At 51.0% G+C, this 17,409-nt stretch overlaps 1 protein-coding gene and 1 pseudogene across 1 annotated transcript; both read left to right on the forward strand.

Annotated features, from left to right (window-relative positions):
• Window positions 1–17,409, forward strand: part of LOC116807532 (uncharacterized) — a 1,256,502-nt pseudogene that overhangs the window by 1,023,694 nt on the left and 215,399 nt on the right.
• Window positions 112–17,400, forward strand: LOC140681527 (hydrocephalus-inducing protein homolog). Its single transcript, XM_072921419.1, has 9 exons — window positions 112–423; window positions 6,239–6,358; window positions 8,123–8,257; window positions 9,657–9,856; window positions 9,964–10,082; window positions 11,401–11,605; window positions 14,675–14,867; window positions 15,891–15,990; window positions 17,193–17,400. The coding sequence occupies exons 1-9, from the start codon at window positions 112–114 to the stop codon at window positions 17,339–17,341; spliced, it is 1,533 nt and encodes a 510-aa protein (XP_072777520.1). The 3' UTR covers window positions 17,342–17,400.

Below are 17,409 nucleotides of genomic sequence, written 5' to 3' on the forward strand. Positions count from 1 at the left end.
GAGAGGCGGGATGGCCGGGAAAGGGGTGCGGGGGTTGCTGATGCCGGATAAGGGGGTGCAGGGTAGAACCCATGCCGGGAATGGGGTGCGGGGGGATGGCGGCGCCCGGGAATGGGGGTTCAGGGCCCCTCGGTGCTCCGGAATGGGCGATCAAAGAGTCCCTCCCGGTGCCGGGGTCCCCCTCGCCTCTCGCCGCCGCCCCGGGACCCAGGAGCGCCCCCAGCCCCAGCGCTGCAGCCATGGCGCCGCTCCGCTGCGGCCCCGCCCCCAGAGCCGCCTCCGGCCCCGCCATTGGCTCCGCTCTTTGCTGCCCGCCAATGGCAGCCCGAGTCTCTAGTGATGTCATCGGTCGCCGGGCAGATCCCGGCGGCGCAGGGCGGGAAAGGCCTCGCAGCGTTTTTCACAGACAGCGTCAGGACGTCCGTAATTCTTTGCTTTTTATTGTCTTGTAATTGTCCTAACTCTTAAATTTTCATTACTGTAATTGTTAATTTATTACTCTAAATATTAAACTTTTAAAATCTTAAAACCCAAGTGACTGGCGTTTTTCACAGAAAGCACCGAAGTCAGTAGCTCAAGTGCCACTCTCCTTGGAAAATCGCTGCGGCTCGGCCCGGCTCGGCCCGGCCCCGCCCGGCCCCGCCCATCGGGTGCCGTGGGTGCCTGGAAACCGCGAACGCGGCGGCGGCGTCTGTGACGTGCGGCGGTGATGTGCTCGGCACGGCTCAGTAGCCACAGAGCGGCTCCGGGCTGGGTGTGCCAGCCTGGGCTCCTGCAGGGGCTGCACGGGGCCATTGGCCGAGTGACTGTTCACAGAGCATCGCTCTGGGCAAAGGAGTCCCGAATTTGCAGAGCATCGGTCTCTGCAAAGGAGTCCCGAATTTGCAGAGCATTGGTCTCTGCAAAGGATTCCCGAATTTGCAGAGCATTGGTCTCTGAAAAGGATTCCTGAACATGCAGAGCATTGGTCTCTGCTACACAGTCCTGAATTTCCGTTGAAGGTAAAGATTGACTAAAGCTGAACTTTTTGGTTTTGTCTCATCTGTGCTCGGAAAGAGAATGCCAAAGGGAAATGCAGACTGTGGTAATGCCAGTCCTCTGGTGCAGCAGTTCAGCGGCATGGACAGCTGAGTGGATGAATGACATATGGTCTACTGATTGTGCTTTTTTGCACTGAAGAAATGCAACATTTCCTAAATGTACTAGTCTATGCTTTTTTTTCCCCCTATAGTGATTGCTTAAACTGCTTAAAGGTGAATGAGTTCTGGTCAAGTTTCAGTGGGTTGTTATCATCTGGTTATTAAAATTATTAGGGAGATGCCTCTGAATTGCCAAAGTCAATAGTCTGGATTTTATTTAACAGTAAATGTGAGGAATAGAGAGAGAAAGAAAAAGTGTCAGGGAGGGTGGGGTTCAGAAGAGGGAGGAGAAAGAGAGTGACAGAGACTGATTAAGTAAAAAATATCAAAACTCCATGGATCCCATCAGCATACCATAAAATCCTCTTCTGGTCTTCTCTGTGGTGAGGTCTCTCTCGCAAAACGTAAGACTCCAGTGGATTAATGCAGATTTGGGCAAGGTGGGACTGCCCAGGTACCTCCCTGGGGCGGGGCAAGTCTGACTCCATCTATTGCTACTTTCAAATAATATCAAATCTTTAGCACCAGTATATCCTTTGAGTCTGCCATGAATTGGGTTCTGGATTTTCAGATCTGTTGTGTTACTTGGCATGGCCTGCAGTCATCTGGTGCAAGGCCTCAGGGATGGGTCTGGGGGCACTTTGGAGGTCTTTGATGGGAGGTTTGTGTGCAAACCTGGCCTCAGCAGATGAGTCTGTGGCTATGAATTCCCTGCCCTGAACCCAGACAGAGCTGATTTTCAGGACAGCTGCTGGGTTTGGCTTTGTTGTGGATAGGTTTTCTCATCAGCTTTGTTTACTTCTCCCCAGACCTGAGATAAGTGGGCAATAGTGTCACCTTTGTCTTGTTTCAAGTTCCCTTAGGCAGTCTAACTCACAGTCCAAAGTTCCAGTCAGGAGGCGTTTTCAGGGAAGGGTGGGCTTGGGTGGTCGCAGCTTCTTTATGCAGTCCCAATGGGCAGAAAGTCCTTTATAACAATATTTAAGCCATTAGCCATAACATTGCAGTCTCTCACAAGTCCTGTGCGGAAGAGCTGAGAGAACAGGGCTGGTTTAGCCTAAAGAAGAGGAGATCCACTTGAGCTATTTTTAAGTATTTAATATTTAAGCTACATCTTTGTCTGTTCTAACTATTATTAATGTTCAGATTTTTACCTCCAGGTTTCAGTATGATCCATCTTTGAATTGCACAACATAGCCATATCGTTCGAATCAAGTCCAGCTAGAGGCCTAACAATACTAGCTACTTACACCAAACAAGCATTGAGCTACTTCCAAATACTATAAAATTTTTAGCACCAGTATATGCCTTGAATCTGCCATGAATTGGGTTCTGGATTTTCAGAGTTCCATTGTTGCTCCTTGCAGTTTCATTGAGGCATTGTTGTTTATCTGGGATATCCTCCCTTCAAAATGGCTTCCGGATTCCGAGAAAAGATCCCGAAACCCCGTCTGTGGTCGAGGGAAGCGCTGAAGTCTTTCAGTGTAAGTACCCACTGGGGCTGTGTTAAGGCTGGAAACTCCTCTCGTGTCCCTCCTCTCCCTGCCCCTGTTGTCCAGCAGCGCTGTGAAGCTGCAGACGCCCTCCCCACCTCTTTGTGCCGTGCTCCTGTTGGTGGGGGCTGTCCTGGTGCAGTAGAGAACACCGTGTGTTGCCTCAGGGTCTTGCCTGGCTGAGCCAAGTGAAACCAATGTGCAGCTGAAGCTGCGAGCGTGTGTTCTGTCCCTTTCCCTTTGCCACAGCAATTCCTTCTGTCAGGCTGGGCACTCACCTGTGCTGCTCTGACCAACCTGCCCTTGGGCACCTGGGCATGTGGTGGGGCAGGGAAAGCTCAAACTCTGCCCAAAGCCTAGAGAGACACGGCTGGTCCCAGCTGGAAGAGCTTCCAAGCCAGCTGTTCTCTCTCATCTCCTGTGTGGGTGCAGATCCAGCCCTGCAGGCAGCACTGGAGTCAGGCCACAGAGGTCCCTTGGTGTCTGGAGCTCACTGGAGTGAAGATGCCCCACTGCTGAAGCTCTGTCAAGGAGATCCCTCTGTTTTCTTCTGTGGAGGGGTCTGTGAGCCCAGACAGAGAAAACAAATGCTAATTTACAGAGAAAACAGAAACTTGGACACATTTCTGTGCTCCTCATTCTTGGTACAACGTTCCTTTCTTGCGTCTCTTGGACTCCCCCAGCAGCGATATCTCCCTGCTGTGAGTTCTCAGTGTTGTCCATGGATGGAGTTAGGGGAGTTCTGAGAGCTCCTCCCCACTCTCTGAAAAGGTCAATGCCTCAATCCAATGAAACATAAGAGGAAACAAATGCCCAAGGAGCAGAAATCCCCAAAGATGTCACATTACATCACAGAGAAGCTAATGGGACGCAGCTGTGGGGTGGGAGTATGTGTATTCCACTCTGTATTATTAATTTATTGGTGCTAAGTATTTCAGCAAGTAACTTCCAGGGCTTCCAGGACTGTCCTAGACTATGTGATCACAAATTGTTCACCAGTGCCACTTGTTCAAGAAAAGCTTTTGTGAACAAGCACATCTCTGAGACTCTAGCTGGTTCATTTTTGCCTTTCAGCTGCTTCCCTCTAAGTCCCTGTGGGAGAAGTTTTTCAACATGAAGAAGAAGGCCAGCACTGCGGAGAATATTCTGCCCAGAACTGGCCCATTTCTAGACATGAGTAAGACCAGTCCAAAGGTAGCCTTTTCTTGCTCTTTTCCTTTTCCACACCTGTTTGATGTGAAGTTTGAAGAGGGTGTGTGCTTGTGACAGGCTTGCCTCCAGCAAAATACCTCAGTGTCCAGGTCCTGGTGTCGGTGCAAACTGCTGGTAGTGGTGGATGGGAGTCCTGATCTGCACTAAGCCAACACAAATAACCTCTGCTGAAGCTGCCTAAGTGTAGCTGCCATTGCTAAAACAATGGGGGGAAGGCTGGGGACACAAAGGCACAAAACTGCCATTTGCCATTCTCCTGATGAAGTAGCCACCTCTTGCTTTGGTGTGGTCGCCATCAAATGCTCAGGGTCACAGGATTCCCTTCCGAGTGGCAGCGCTGGCCTTTGAAGGCCGAGGACCTGCAGTAATTACTTCAGATTGAACAAAACGAATTTCATGAATGCTTTGGGTTGGAACAATGTGTTGGACCCTGACGGGGTGTTAGATTTTGCAGGCTGCCAATGTGCAGGGGACTCGCCCTGGGCAGAGGGGAATGGATGTGCTTTATCTGCATCAGGGCCTACCTAGAGGTGTGTTTAAAGCTGCTTTTCTGGCAGGACTGGCTCAGTATAAAGCACAGTCCAAAGGGATAGGTGACCGAGGTGGGCTGCTGAGCAGGAAATTGGCAGCAAGAGACGCTGGTTAAGGATTGCCCTGGAGAGGGGCGTTGGGAGCACCTCAGGGAAGGGCACAACCAAGGGACAGGGTGCTGCAGCCAGTCCCTTCAGCAGGCTGTGTCTCCTGGGGACTCACACAGGAGGCCTGCTTGTGTCTCTGGAGTGACAGCAGTGTGGCTGGAGAAGGCAGACAAAGGGGAGAGTTTTCTCAAAGCAATGTCTCTGCTCCACAAGCATTTGCTGTTGTTGTGTCAGCCCAGATGTGCCTCTACAATGGTATCATGTAAAATGGCAATAATTACAAGAAAGCACCCATTTAAAGCTCATGGAAAAAGGAGTCACCAACTCTACTTTCACCCAAGTTGCTGAGAAAATAACTGAACCTTTTCCTCATTCAGCACTCATTTGTCTTTTTCCTAACTTCTGTGTTACTTTATTTTTGCTTTTACCTCTGATTGAAACACACTAACTTTTAAATACAATTAAAGGGGACAAAATCATCAAAGCAAAAGAAAACTATTTATTAGTAACAAAAGCCAGGGACCTCATAAAACGGGAAAATTGGACAGGACAGAACGCACATCCAACCAATATGATTAATGCAACATTCTCCCCTTATTCGTGATAAGATGGCAGTTTATATACACTCCCATATAGTTTACAGTTTACAAAGGCACTCTGATTGGCAAGCTAACATTGTTTACCTTTGCCTTGAGGTGGTCAGGCTTTGCACACTGCAGCTCTACTCTAATTAATGCTCGGATAGCTCATTACTTTGTAGTTACCTTAACATAATTTCTGACTGCGCCACAACTGAATTCTCACTGCATCAAAGGCTTCGAGGCCCCACAAGGGCCGCTTATCACGGCCTGTCTGAGGGGGTAGCTCAAGTCTCACTCCAGACATAAATCATGCCCTCTCTCTCAGAAATTCTGTAACAAGTAAGAATTCAGCTGAGCTGGGCATGTCTCCCTCCCCCCAGAGACGAACAAACACACCCTCTGAGAAAATGGCAATCTTCCTATCTCCTTTGTACCCCGCCAGGGCGGTCCCTGTCCCCTTTCCCCTTGGATGGGTACTCGGGAACTTCCATTCTGTCCAGCTGACAGCTCTTCTGTCCCCTCCCCTCTCATCCTGCTTCCTTTTGGTCAGCTCTTCAGCCCTGTCCCTCTCACAGCAGCACCCAACAAACCAACCTGAACAAATCCAAACCACAAACAACACACAGAACCAGCAAATTCCATTCTTTCGCTAGATAACCTTTTGGCTTCAGCAAAATATCACCTCACCTCTCACACCTCCTCTGGTACTGTTCTCTTCTTACTGATGTCTAAGTTCTAGATAAAAAAGATATTTGCAGTTGTGTGGGCCTTGGTTTCCCTGTCTCAGAGTAAAGGACATCCTAAAATCATTTCCCATAGAGTCTGATGTAAATTTGTGGGTTTTACTTACTCCATGAGTGCTCACTCAGTGCCCCAGAGCTCTGTGACCACACGGGCACAGGGCTGTGCTTAAGGTAAGTGCTGCCTGGCATTCTGGAGAAGGAAACCTGGAGAAATACGTGCCAAAAGAGCAGCTTGGCTTGAGCCTGCTCTGTGTGGCCCAGCAGCTCTTGATCAGCTCAGAGCAGAGGTGGGTGAGCCACTGTTTGCCCAGTGTGGGCTGGGCAGACGTGCTCACCCAGAGCCTGTACTTCACTGGGGATCAGTGTAAGGGGTCCTTCATGCCCCTTCCTCCCAGCAGCTGAACCTCTCCCTGCTCTCTCTCGCCTCTCCAGTTGTCGTCAGTTCCCCCGAAGCAGAACTTGCTTCAGATTTCCCCACCAGAGGTGGTGTTTCGGGGCTTTGTCGCTCATGAGGTCTCTGAAATGGTGGTGTCTCTCGTGAATAAGGACAAGGTAAGTGCTGGGGGGTGGAGCTGTAAGAGTGTGCTGGAAGCGGAGAGTGGTGTAATTGCCAGAGTGTACAGCAAAGCAAGTTACCTGCTGCAGCACATCCACAAGAAAATGTCTCAGCACCTTTGTTCTGCAAGATGGTGGAAATCTTCTTGTGCTGGGAATTCTCCCTGATTTTGGCCATGTGTTGATGGTATCTATCCCAAAGGAGTTGCCTTCTCTTGAAAGCTCTGGATTGATAGGAATGTTGAGGGCTGTACAGTTCTTACCTGCTCTCGTGCTTTGCCTTGAGTGTATACCACATCCTGTGTTTCCCAGGTTAATCTTGGCTCCTCTGCCTCTCTCAGCCTGTTTGGCTCCCTTTGTGCAGCTCACAGTCAAAGCTCAGGGTCTGAGCCTTCTCCACTTGATGCTGGAATCACTTTTCATTACTGGCACTGGCATTGCAGGAAGTGTGTTCTGAAAGAGCCCTGGGATCAGGCTGATGTAGCAGAAGCAGCAGGAAGCCTTTAGGTGCCACTTTGGGCTCCTGCGAGGCTTCATCCAGCTCTGCTCAGGTTTTCCAAAAGCAGCATGGTGCTCTGCCTTCCCTTTGGCGAACCACAGCACATCCAAAGCCATGTGCTCCTGGAGGTTTTTACCTTCACTTGAAATTGTGATTGTTTTACAGTTTCCCAAGAGAGTTGAGAGGGAAAAAGGTAAAAAATGTCAGCAGTTGTGTTCCACTGTAAAGGGGAAAATGGAGACCATTTGCATTTCAGTCAGGGAAACATTTTCTCAAATGAGCCTTGTGCCAAGAGTGAGCTGGTGGCAAGAGACAGGAGGGAGTCAAAATCATCTGCTTTAGGCTTCTTGAGAGCATTTTGGTGCTCAGGGGTTGATACCTCTGTGCTAGAAAATGCATGTTTGCTGTGTCTGTGTATCCCAGAGGACAGAACCTGGCCTGCTGGCTGCAGGCAGGAATGCCCAGCAGCCCAGCTTGCCTGCACAGGCAGCAAGAACCCCTGGAGAGCCAAGACTGGCCTTGAATTCTGGAACCACACTGTGAGTCAGTGCTGGTCATGTTTCTCCAGGCAGAAAATGCCTTCAAAGCCCATAGTCAGTAGGCACAGCCTGTCTGTGTTTCTGTCACTTTTGGCCAGCTGATTGCTCTCATGGTTTTATGATTCTTCCTCACTGCTTTACTGCCCATTTAAATTCTGTTTGCCATCTCCTTGTTTTAGGGGTTGTCTTGCTGTGTTACTTTTGCTTTTCAGGTTTGCTTTTATTCCCAGTAAGGCCAAAGTGTTTGGTCTCCTCTCTTGCTGGTCTGCCTGCATGACTGTATCCCCAGAACTGCCCTACCCAAACCTCATCTGCTAGAAGAGAATTTCTTCCTTCCCCCAGGATAATGTGCTGTTTGGCTTTCAGACAGCACATTCCCCCTCTGGAACACGGCTACTGCGTGGCTGTGTGCAGGCAGGAGCCAGCAGGTTTTTTGGTCTGGCTGAATATGCAGATGACTTGGTTCAAGTGCTCTGTCTCCATCCTGCTGGTGATGACCTGCTTGGCCCTTCCTTCCCACCAGGCACTGCCCTACTGCCCCTGGCCAAAATGCTGGACCCAGAAGGGATTTGGGTTCACCTTCAGGAATGACGTGCCTGTGGCTCCACAGCTGAAAGTGCTTTGGCAAAGGGGTCAAGGAGGGATGTCACCAGGGCATGGACAGGTCTCCTCTTGTCCTGTTTCCACGAGTGGCAAAACAATCGTTTCATGTCTTTCCTGCAGTTGCCTGAGGTGGTGAGGATCTCCATGGAGAGCTCGCCTTACTTCCAGCTCGTGTGCTCCAACAACGCATACCGTGTTGTGATGCCGGGTGTGCCTGCCCATGTGCGCATCCGCTTCACCCCTGGCAAGGGCAAGGTGAGACTGGAGGAGCCAAAACAGAATTACCCCCAAAGCCGTTGTTTTCCCTGCTCTCCGTGCAGCCCCATTCCATGCTGTGAGCCTGGCTCCAGGCCGTGGGCAGGCAGCCTGCAGCCAGTCACAGCTTGGCTCATGCTGTCAGGCACTGCGCCCAGGCCTGACAGGCTCTGCTTCCCTCCCTGCACATTCCTGAGCATCCCCGAGGCAAGGGGGAACAGGGAAAATGACAGAGGGGTGTTGCTAGATCTTTGGCCATCTCTAGGTACAGTGGAAGGGATTTCATTGTTATGGAAAACACTAGAGGAACAAGGAGGTCTGAGAGCTTTCCTCCTTCCTGACTGGCAACAGCTTCCCTGCCTCACCCTGGGCTGGAGCAAAGACGGTGCTTTTTCACACCCTCTGTTCTCCAGCCTTGCAGCTGTGCTGTCCCAGAGCACAGCTGACAATGATACAGCTGCAGGGCCAGGGCAGAGGATGTGCTGTGCCCGTGAGCCCGGCCTGGCACGGGCACACTGGGCTCTAGGTGCCCTTAGCCAGCAGGAGGTTGGTGAGCTGCAGGGGACTTGGCCACCTGCCTGAAAGAGCTCGTGTAGGGCAGGCACGACCTGCAGGCAGAGCTGTGACTCCACAGCAGTGACACTGCTGTGCCTCTGCCTTCATGCCTGTCACTGTGGTGGCTCTGTCAGCTGGCACCCATTCCATGCCAAACCTGCTTTTTTGGGGAGGTTTGAACACTGGTGATGGGGCCCTGGCAAGTCGGATCTCAGTGCTGTGATTTGGAGGCTTGTTCATACAGAAGGGTTTGGGACGTGGCATGGAAGGGGGAAGCCTTGCCGGCAAACAAAGGGAGGCTCTTTCCAACAGCATGCTGCCACCTCTTAGCGCTGTTCTTCTCCTGACTTGGTTGGACAGGCAAAGTTAGAGGGCAGGTCTGAGCCAACCCATGTTTCTGCACCAGGCCAGAGGTGCAGGAGCTCTTTGGGTGCAGCTGGTTTCTCATCTTCATTTTGCTGCTTAGAGTCAGTTTAACACTTTGTTCTCTTCTCAGACAGTGGGAATATAGAAACATAAACAGGAATGTCCTGTGTTCCCTAGCTCCATGCTCCTTAGAGGGGACTTAGGAATTATTTAGCATCAGTAAAATTTAGAGTAGAAATTATGGTGGCCTAAGGCAGTTCTTTGGATGACCCAAGTGACACAAGAGCTTAATGCCACTGAGATAGGTTTTGCAAAGCGTACTGGTGCCCTTAAAATGTGACATATTAGTAGAACTTAGCATTCATTTTAGGGTGGAATAGGTAAATTGATGCCCTTGAAGGGTTATAGGAAATGGTTTTTCTTCTGCCATGGGAATGGCACTAAATGTCCTGTGCTGAGCTAGGTTCCTTTCCTGCAGGATTTTTCCCACAAGCTCATCTGCACCACTGCAAGGGAAAGGATAGTTGTGCCAATTCAGGCCATTGGTGCCCCAGCTATCCTGGAGTTCCCTGACCAGCTGGACTTCTCGGAGTGTCCGGTCAAGCAGAGCAGCCAGAAGACTCTGCTGGTTCGTAATGTCAGTAAGCGGGCAGCTCGTTACCAGCTGAGCACCCAGAGGTGAGGCTCTGTCCTTGTGCAAAACCCCTTTGGGTGGTACCAGGGCCGGGAATGAGCAACAGAAGGAGCCAGAGCATTGCAGCTGCTGCCCTCTCTTTGTGTTGCAGTCCTTTCTCCGTGGTTCCAGCCACGGGAACTGTGGGCGCTGTTGACACCGTGCAGGTGACAGTGGGATTCCACGCGCTGATGACCGGTGACTATTCGGGGTCTCTGTGCTGCAACACAGGTGAGTGCTGGGCCCTGCACGGGCACAGGACAGTTCTGCACCATGGCTCCCTGTTGTCCCATCCCCCTCCATTCCCTCTAGAGGTCCCTCCCCTGTTCAGCTTTACCCCAAAGAAAACAGACAACTCCTTGGTGTTTAGGGGGTTGAGAAAGTGGATCCCCTCTAACGGGACTAAGATTTTTGGACTCCCGTTTTGCTGGGAGTTGCTGAGTGGAGGAAGGAGGATCCCTGATTCTCCACTACCGTGTGGCTATGCCTGGGTGAAGTTTTGTTTTATTCCTGGGCAGTGCTGTATGTGAGGTGTGAGGTTTCCATCAGACTCTCTCCAATGCAATGTGTTTCTTGCACACCTCTGTCCCGTATGCTGCTTCTCCACTGGCTTGTCACAGACCCTTTTTCTATACTGCCCTTACACATCTATTAGTTTCTGTCTGATAACATTTCCAGGCCCTCGAGTTCCTGTTTGGTGACAAATCAAGACAAATTTTTCCTCGTCCCCATTTCCCAGGCCATTCATGCTGTTGCAAACCTCTCACATCTATCTCCCATGTGATTTCTAGACTGAGGAATCCCAGTCAGTCTTCATCTAGAAGCTGCTCTGTACTTATTAATCTTCCCTTTGTCCCTTTTTTATTTAGTCTGAAATGCTCCAGCTTGGTTTTTGAGATCAGAACAATATAAAATATTTCAAGACTGATGTGGCTGTGGGTTTGGGCAGGGAGATGATGATGATTTTCACGGTGTTCATTTTGTAGTGGTTTGTCATATTGCAGAGCCAGGCTGGTTGTGTTTCCTCACCTGTGTCCCCTCGTGCTGTGGGCTGTCACTTCACTTGTTCCTCTGGGCCTCCTTTTGCTGCCCACATGCCCCCAGGCAAATTTGCTTGTCAGCAACAAGGGATCCAAGGGATCAGGAGAGACAGGAGTCCCGTGGGATGCCCAGGGAGAGCCTGGGCAAGCCAGGACTGAACAGGGCTCCTCAGTGTCACCTGAAGGACATTGATGCAGAAATCCCGGGGATCTGAGTGGGTCACCAGAGCACATCTGACAAATCTCACTGCACATACTGTCACCCTGGGGCCAAATCTGCACAAACACTCTCAGAAATAAGGTGTTTAAGGAGGTGCCCAGGACATCCTCATGCTGTACACACAGAGCTGTCAGGATGTGATAAATGGACTGATCCATGGAGCTGCTGACTCAGCTGAAAACTGTGACACTTTCTTCTGTGACCTGTGGTTTGCTTCCATCAGCCAGCTGTTCCTCGTGCTTCCATCAGCCAGTGAGCTGAGCAAAGACTCCGCCTTGCTTTGTTCCAGGTGAAGAAAGTACCCTCACAGAGCTCCACGCAGAAGCTGTAGAGCTCAACATTGGGTTGAGCACAAATTTCATGGCGGTTCAGACAACGTTCATCACCATGTCAAACCACAAAACCATGTTAATTGAGAACAGGAGTAACGTCACGGCCCACTTCCAGTGGAAGGCTTTTCCTACCGAGGAAGGAGAGAATCGAGAGAAGAGGAGGTTGGTCTGACATTTCATATCTCATTTCAGTGAGATACATGGCCTAAGACTAAAACTGACGTGTGGCCTCGGGGGTGTTGGTGCTTTTGAATGGTTTGGGCCAAGTAAACCATGCCTGGCACTAGGGTGTGTGTCCCTGCTGGCTTCAGGAGCTCAGCACTGAGCATTCCAGTTCCACTTAAACTCCAACCAAGGGTGGCATTTTGGGAAGGAAAGGTTGGTTGCAATGAGTGGATTTCCTCAAGTTCTCCTTGGGCTTTTGCCTCTCTAATCTTCTTCTTACATGACCTGGCAACATTCTTAAACAGGTCACCCTCTTGCCAAAGGTGCTACACCCTCTTTTTTTCCCTTAGTTCCTTCAGAAGGTCCCTGCCCATCCAGGCTGGTTGTCTTCCCTGCCAGCTTGTCTTTCAGCACACAAGGACAGTCTGTTCCTGTGCCTTCAAGACTTCTTTCTAGAAGTGTGTCCATCCTTCCTGGACCCCTTTGTTTTTAAGGGCTGTTTCCCAGGGTTCTTGCCAAATCAGCCTCTTGAACAGGCCAAATCTGCCCTCCAGAAGTCCAGAGTGAAAGTTTTGTCCATGCCCCTCCTTGTTTCACTGAATATTGAGAACTCTTCTTATTTCACAGTCACTGTACCCCAGACAGTGGTGAAGAGATGAAGTTCATTTAGTTATTAGGGAATTTCCTGGTGATATCCTGTACCTGGGCCCCAGCGAGGCACAGACTTCCCCGTGGAATAGATCCAGTCAATCTACAGGGCCCTCAGCTCCCCTTAGAAGGGAGTCACCTACTACCACTACCCACTACTCTTCTTTTCTTAATTATTGAGGCTGTGATCTGTCTGACAGACCAAGTGCAGCTGGGAGACTCTCCAGGCAGAATTTTTTCTTTTGTGTCATCTGCCAGACCCTCTGGAGTCAGGCCTCATACCTGTTCTGTCAGGACACCTGGGAAGGTGATGGGAGTCAGGATGGAATTTTATTGCCTCCCCAGGAGAGACCCATTTCCATTCCCCACTGTGTCCTAGGTCTCCTCCTTCTGCCTGATCCCAAGAAGGGCAGAGCTCCTCTGACTCCTGCTCAGCTTCTCTCAGGGTTGGAGGGGTGTAACTCCACCAGTTTATTTCTGTGTCACTCTCCCTAATGCTTCTCAGCCTTTCCACTTCTTCCTTAAGCTGTGCCACTGGGCAGAGCAGATCCTTCAGCTGCTCACACCACACGCAGGTGTCTTCTGCACTTCCTCTGCCATTAACACCAGGCTCAGACCCTCCCTGCAGCCAGGGGCCTGGACAGCTGTGCCCTTCCTGAGGGGGTCTCTTTGAGTTAGTGCACTCCTGCTAGCAGCAGCAGCAATGGCTGTTCATCATTTGTAAACCATCGCTGGGAAAAAACCCAAAAACATAAAGAAGAAAGAAAAAAAAAAAAAATGGCAAGCACCTCACAACCAGCAAAAAGACACAACCCTCTGCACAAGGAAGGTGGGTGGCTGCACCTTTTGTGCTCAGGCTGCTTGTGCGAGCTGCCACGCAAAACCTGAAAAAACACCAGGCCAAAACTGCCGGGCCAAAACTGCTGAGCCAAATCTGCTGAGCCAAAACTGCTGAGCCAAAACTGCCGGGCCAAAACTGCTGGGCCAAAACTGCTGAGCCAAAACTACCGGGCCAAAACTGCTGAACCAAAACTGCTGGGCCAAAACTGCCGGGCCAAAACTGCCGAGCCAAAACTGCTGGGCCAAAACTGCTGGGCCAAAACTGCTGGGCCAAAACTGCTGAGCCAAAACTGCCGGGCCAAAACTGCTGAACCAAAACTGCTGAACCAAAACTGCTGGGCCAAAACTGCTGAGCCAAAACTGCCGTGGCAAGCCCCTGGTTGCTGAGGGCCAGGTTGCTTGCAGTCCCCAGAGTAATTTTAAATTGCCTGCAAAGGACCAGGAGACTGACCCTTGCCCACCTGAATGGCTTTAGTGCCCTGGGCTTCTTGGTTTTCCACTGTTCTCCATCTCCTTACTCAGCATCTGACTTCCATACAAGCACTGTGTGTTAACAAAAACCCCATGACCTTCTCTGGCTACTTCCCTGGGCTCTTTATTTCCATTTCTTCCCCACTTCCCTGCCTCAGCCTGGACCCCAGGTGATCTGCTTTGCCCTCAGAAGCAACTAGGTTTCCCCAAAGTAAACTTCAACCTGGTTGCGGTTTTGTGGATTTTTTCCAATTACATTTGGTTTCATGCCAATTTGTGTCCTAGACTGCCACCAGGACATTTTGTTCTTCCTTACTTCCAGTCTTAGGCATGGTTGTAGCTCCAAGGCCACTGTCCTGCTGTCAGAGCAGCTTTTGAGATCTCAGAGCTGAGAGGACTTTTTAATGAGAGGACACAGTGCAGGATCCTTTCCCTCTCAGGACATTCTACTACCATGCACTGGGATGGGACCCAAAAAGCTCTGGGTCATGAAAAGGCCTCTCCAGGAGTTTGCTGTCTCCCTTCTGCACAACAAAGTCCCCTCACCTCTCAGAGCTTCTGTTTTCATGCATAAAACCTTGAATGTCACTGAAGGGGTGTGGTGCCTGAATTTATCAATTTCCTTTGGAAGTGCTGTGGGATGCTCTTGTGAAAGGCAGAGTAGGGATCAGGGCAGGTCCAAAATGGCAGAAACAAAGAGTGATGCTGGTAACACGTAGCTGCAGCCCAGCTTCGTCTCCCCTTCCCAAGGAAGTCCTGCTCCATGATCTTTATCTGCCTCCCCTGAGCAGCTCAGTGGTAGGAAAATCCACTTGAAGTGCCTGGTCGGTTCTCCCTCAGTTTTGGCAGAGGCTTTGAGCCAGGAAGTTCTCTCTGGCTTTGGAAACATCTCCTGAGCTTGAAGGTGTGGAGTAAAACGACCTGCTGTGCCAGTGAACAGCAAGTTATCCTCTGATCCATGTGGGACCCCATGGCCTGGGGTCAGCCCTTGCTGGGGAGCTGCTGCTGCTCCTCCCCAGGTGCTTTGCCCTCCTGCACTCACACTTCCCTCTGCAAATATGTGGCTTATTAAACGATCTGCTGGCCTTGTCTCTCCTGTGGCTGCAGGCAGTGTCGTTTTCTGCGGCCGTGGTCAGAGAAGTCGCAGGAAAACTTAACGGAGGAGGAAACATCAGAGTCAGAGATGGGCTCTTGTGAAGATCACACTGCCCGCCTGAGCAACACGGTCCTGGCGGAGATAGCAAAGGTGCAACAAGACCCCATGCTGTTCTCCGATGACATTTTTTTCATTGAGCCAGTGGTAAGTGATAGCTGAGAACCTCATTTTCCTCCTTCCCCTCTTCCTCTTCCTCCTCCTCCCCCTCTCCCTCCTCCCACCGGGATGCGGTCACTGGCAGATCCTCAGCTGGCCCGATGTGCTGGGAGGGAGGACATGGAGTTTTGGTGCAGCTGCAGAGCTCCCTGCTGGAAGCATTTCTGCCCTGCAGGCTCGGGGCAGGGCTGGGAGCCTGACAAAGCCGAGCTCTGCTGCCAGGGCTCGAGCTCAAGGGCGCTCTGTGCTGTCCTGCAGTGTCCACAGGGAGCAGTTCTTGTAGGCAGGGGCTCAGCAGAGGGTGTTGGAGCTCTGCCAGTTCACATAGTGACCTCAGGCTTGCCATGGTTAATCATAGAAATGCCCATCCCCACCTGTAACCACGCCTTGCACTATTTCTGAGTGTCCCTTCCAGTGTCCTCTGAGAGCTTGGACACAAGGGTGGAAGGTTGAAATGGGCCTTTTGAGTTCTCCTGCACACAGGGACAGAAAACCTTTTCCTTTTCTGTTTGTGCAAGCAAACCCCCACATCCTCCCATCAGCCAGAGCCCTGGTTCTGAGTACTGAAGATGTGAGAGATGATGAGTGCCTGGTGTCTGCACAGTGCAAAATCCCTTCTCATCTTGGAGTAAACCCCAGAATAATCCCCACTGCTGCTTTCTTTCAACACAGGTTAAATTAATATTTTTATTTCCAAGGAAGGGGATCATGTTCTCTTCTTGTGAAGAGCCATGAGTGCACAGTGGCAGTTGCATCCCGCTGTAGCTGACAGCAGCATGATGTGAGCAAGGGCTTGTGTCAGAGCAGTAGGAACATTGTGGAGAGTGGGAGCTGATCAGCTGAGCACTGAGAGCTTCCAGCAGTGTGCTGAGCTGGGTTTGGAGTGTTTCCTTGGGCTCCTTGTGTTGTTCACTCATCACTATGCTCTAAACTAAGGCTTGCAGGACTGTGGTTGAAAGCAAGAAATGTGAAGTTTGAAGATAAATGTTTTGCGGTCTCTTTCTGTTTTAGGAGGGAGAAATTGGGCCGAATAGTTCGGCTGAAATCAAGGTGACCTTCAAACCCACAGAGGCACTGGAGTACCAAAGTGTGGCTTACTGCAACATCTCAGGTCCAGCTCCTTTCCCCTGCTTCTCTCAGCCTCAGTGCAGCCATGGTGCAAGCCTGAGCCCACTGGGCTCCCCTGTAACTGCTGGGAAGAGTCCCTGGCCAGCAGGGCAGTGCTGGCACATCCCCGCTGGCCCTGCAGCTTCCAGGGAGTCTCCTGTGCAAGGCCAGGGCTCAGAATCCTGTGTCTGGGCTCCTGAACCCAGAACAATCCAGGCAGTGCAGGGAGAGGTTTTCCTGCCATGGCTTTGCCAGCATTTCCTCAAAGGCCAAAGAGCTGCAGAGCACAACAGCTTTAGTGAACAAGCACTGAACCCTCCAGGCCACTGACCTCCAGGATGGGTCCATTTGACACAGATCCATCATCAGGGGGTAGGAGCTGAGTTAGAAATGGGCTCCGTGACCCTGGATCGCTCCCACTGCCCAGACACCACCAGACCAGAGTGGCTGAGCCCCACTGAGCCCAGGGTGTTTGTAGAAGGAGCACCCTTGGCCAGCACCTGCCTCTGTCCCTGTGTGGGAATTGTCACCTTGCAGCTCAGTCTGTGGAAGGAGAACACAATGCTGAGTGCCAGAAGTTGAGGATTTTGGCAACAAAGCCGTGTGCTACTGGGCCAGGTAGTTTGGCAATTGCCAAACTCTGTATGAGCTTTGTGCCTGCACTGAATGGATTTCAGAGCTCCTCTAAGTGCATGGGAAGGACACCACAGAATTATAGGAAGGTCAGGATGGAATGGACCTTAAAGGCCTCTGGGCAGGGACACCTCCCACTAGATCAGGGAGCTCCAAGCCCATCCAGCCTGGCTTTGAACACTTTCAGGGCTGGAACCTCCACAACGCCCCTGGGGAACCTGCTCCAGTGTCTCACCACCCTCACAGTAAAAAATTCCTTCCTAATATGGAACCTAAACTTCCTTTCTTTCAATTTATACCCGTTACTGCTTGGCCTGCCACTACAGGACATCAGAGGTGTTTGAAACTCAGCAGACTGCTGGCTAAGATTGGAAACCAGCCCAAGGAATGGGTTAGAAATTGCAAGTCAGCCCCAAGGGATATCTCCTGAGGGAACAGAAGGGTCCATATCTTCTCCTGCAGCATCAGGAGCTGGTGGCATCCAGCTCAGAGTCAGGGACTCTCACTGAGGCAGCCTGGAAAATGCAGTGTAACAGAGGGAATTATTGTACTGAAATGGACATCTCTCCCCAGGCTGTGAGAGCAGGCTGCCCCTGCGCCTCAGAGGGCACGGCAAAGGACCCCTGGTTGAACTGAACTGTCGCACACTGAACCTTGGGAACGTTTCTGTCAACACCCCCCACGTTCGTGAGGTGAGCAGCAGGACTTGGGATGGATCCTGATGGCTCCTGAGGCAGCAGCAAGCCTGGTGGTGACTTACTAAAATATGAATATCGATCTAATATCGATA

The sequence above is a fragment of the Taeniopygia guttata genome, chromosome 37, assembly GCF_048771995.1.
Source record: "Taeniopygia guttata chromosome 37, bTaeGut7.mat, whole genome shotgun sequence".
NCBI classification, from domain to species: Eukaryota; Metazoa; Chordata; class Aves; order Passeriformes; family Estrildidae; genus Taeniopygia; species Taeniopygia guttata.

Excerpts from the sequence above, each read along its gene's own strand:
- LOC140681527 (XM_072921419.1), top strand. The coding sequence starts at position 112 with ATGGGGGTTCAGGGCCCCTCGGTGCTCCGGAATGGGCGATCAAAGAGT. Across the intron at positions 8,258-9,656 it reads TCACCCCTGGCAAGGGCAAG|GATTTTTCCCACAAGCTCAT; the intron begins GTGAGACTGGAG and ends CCTTTCCTGCAG. Across the intron at positions 11,606-14,674 it reads GAGAATCGAGAGAAGAGGAG|GCAGTGTCGTTTTCTGCGGC; the intron begins GTTGGTCTGACA and ends CTGTGGCTGCAG.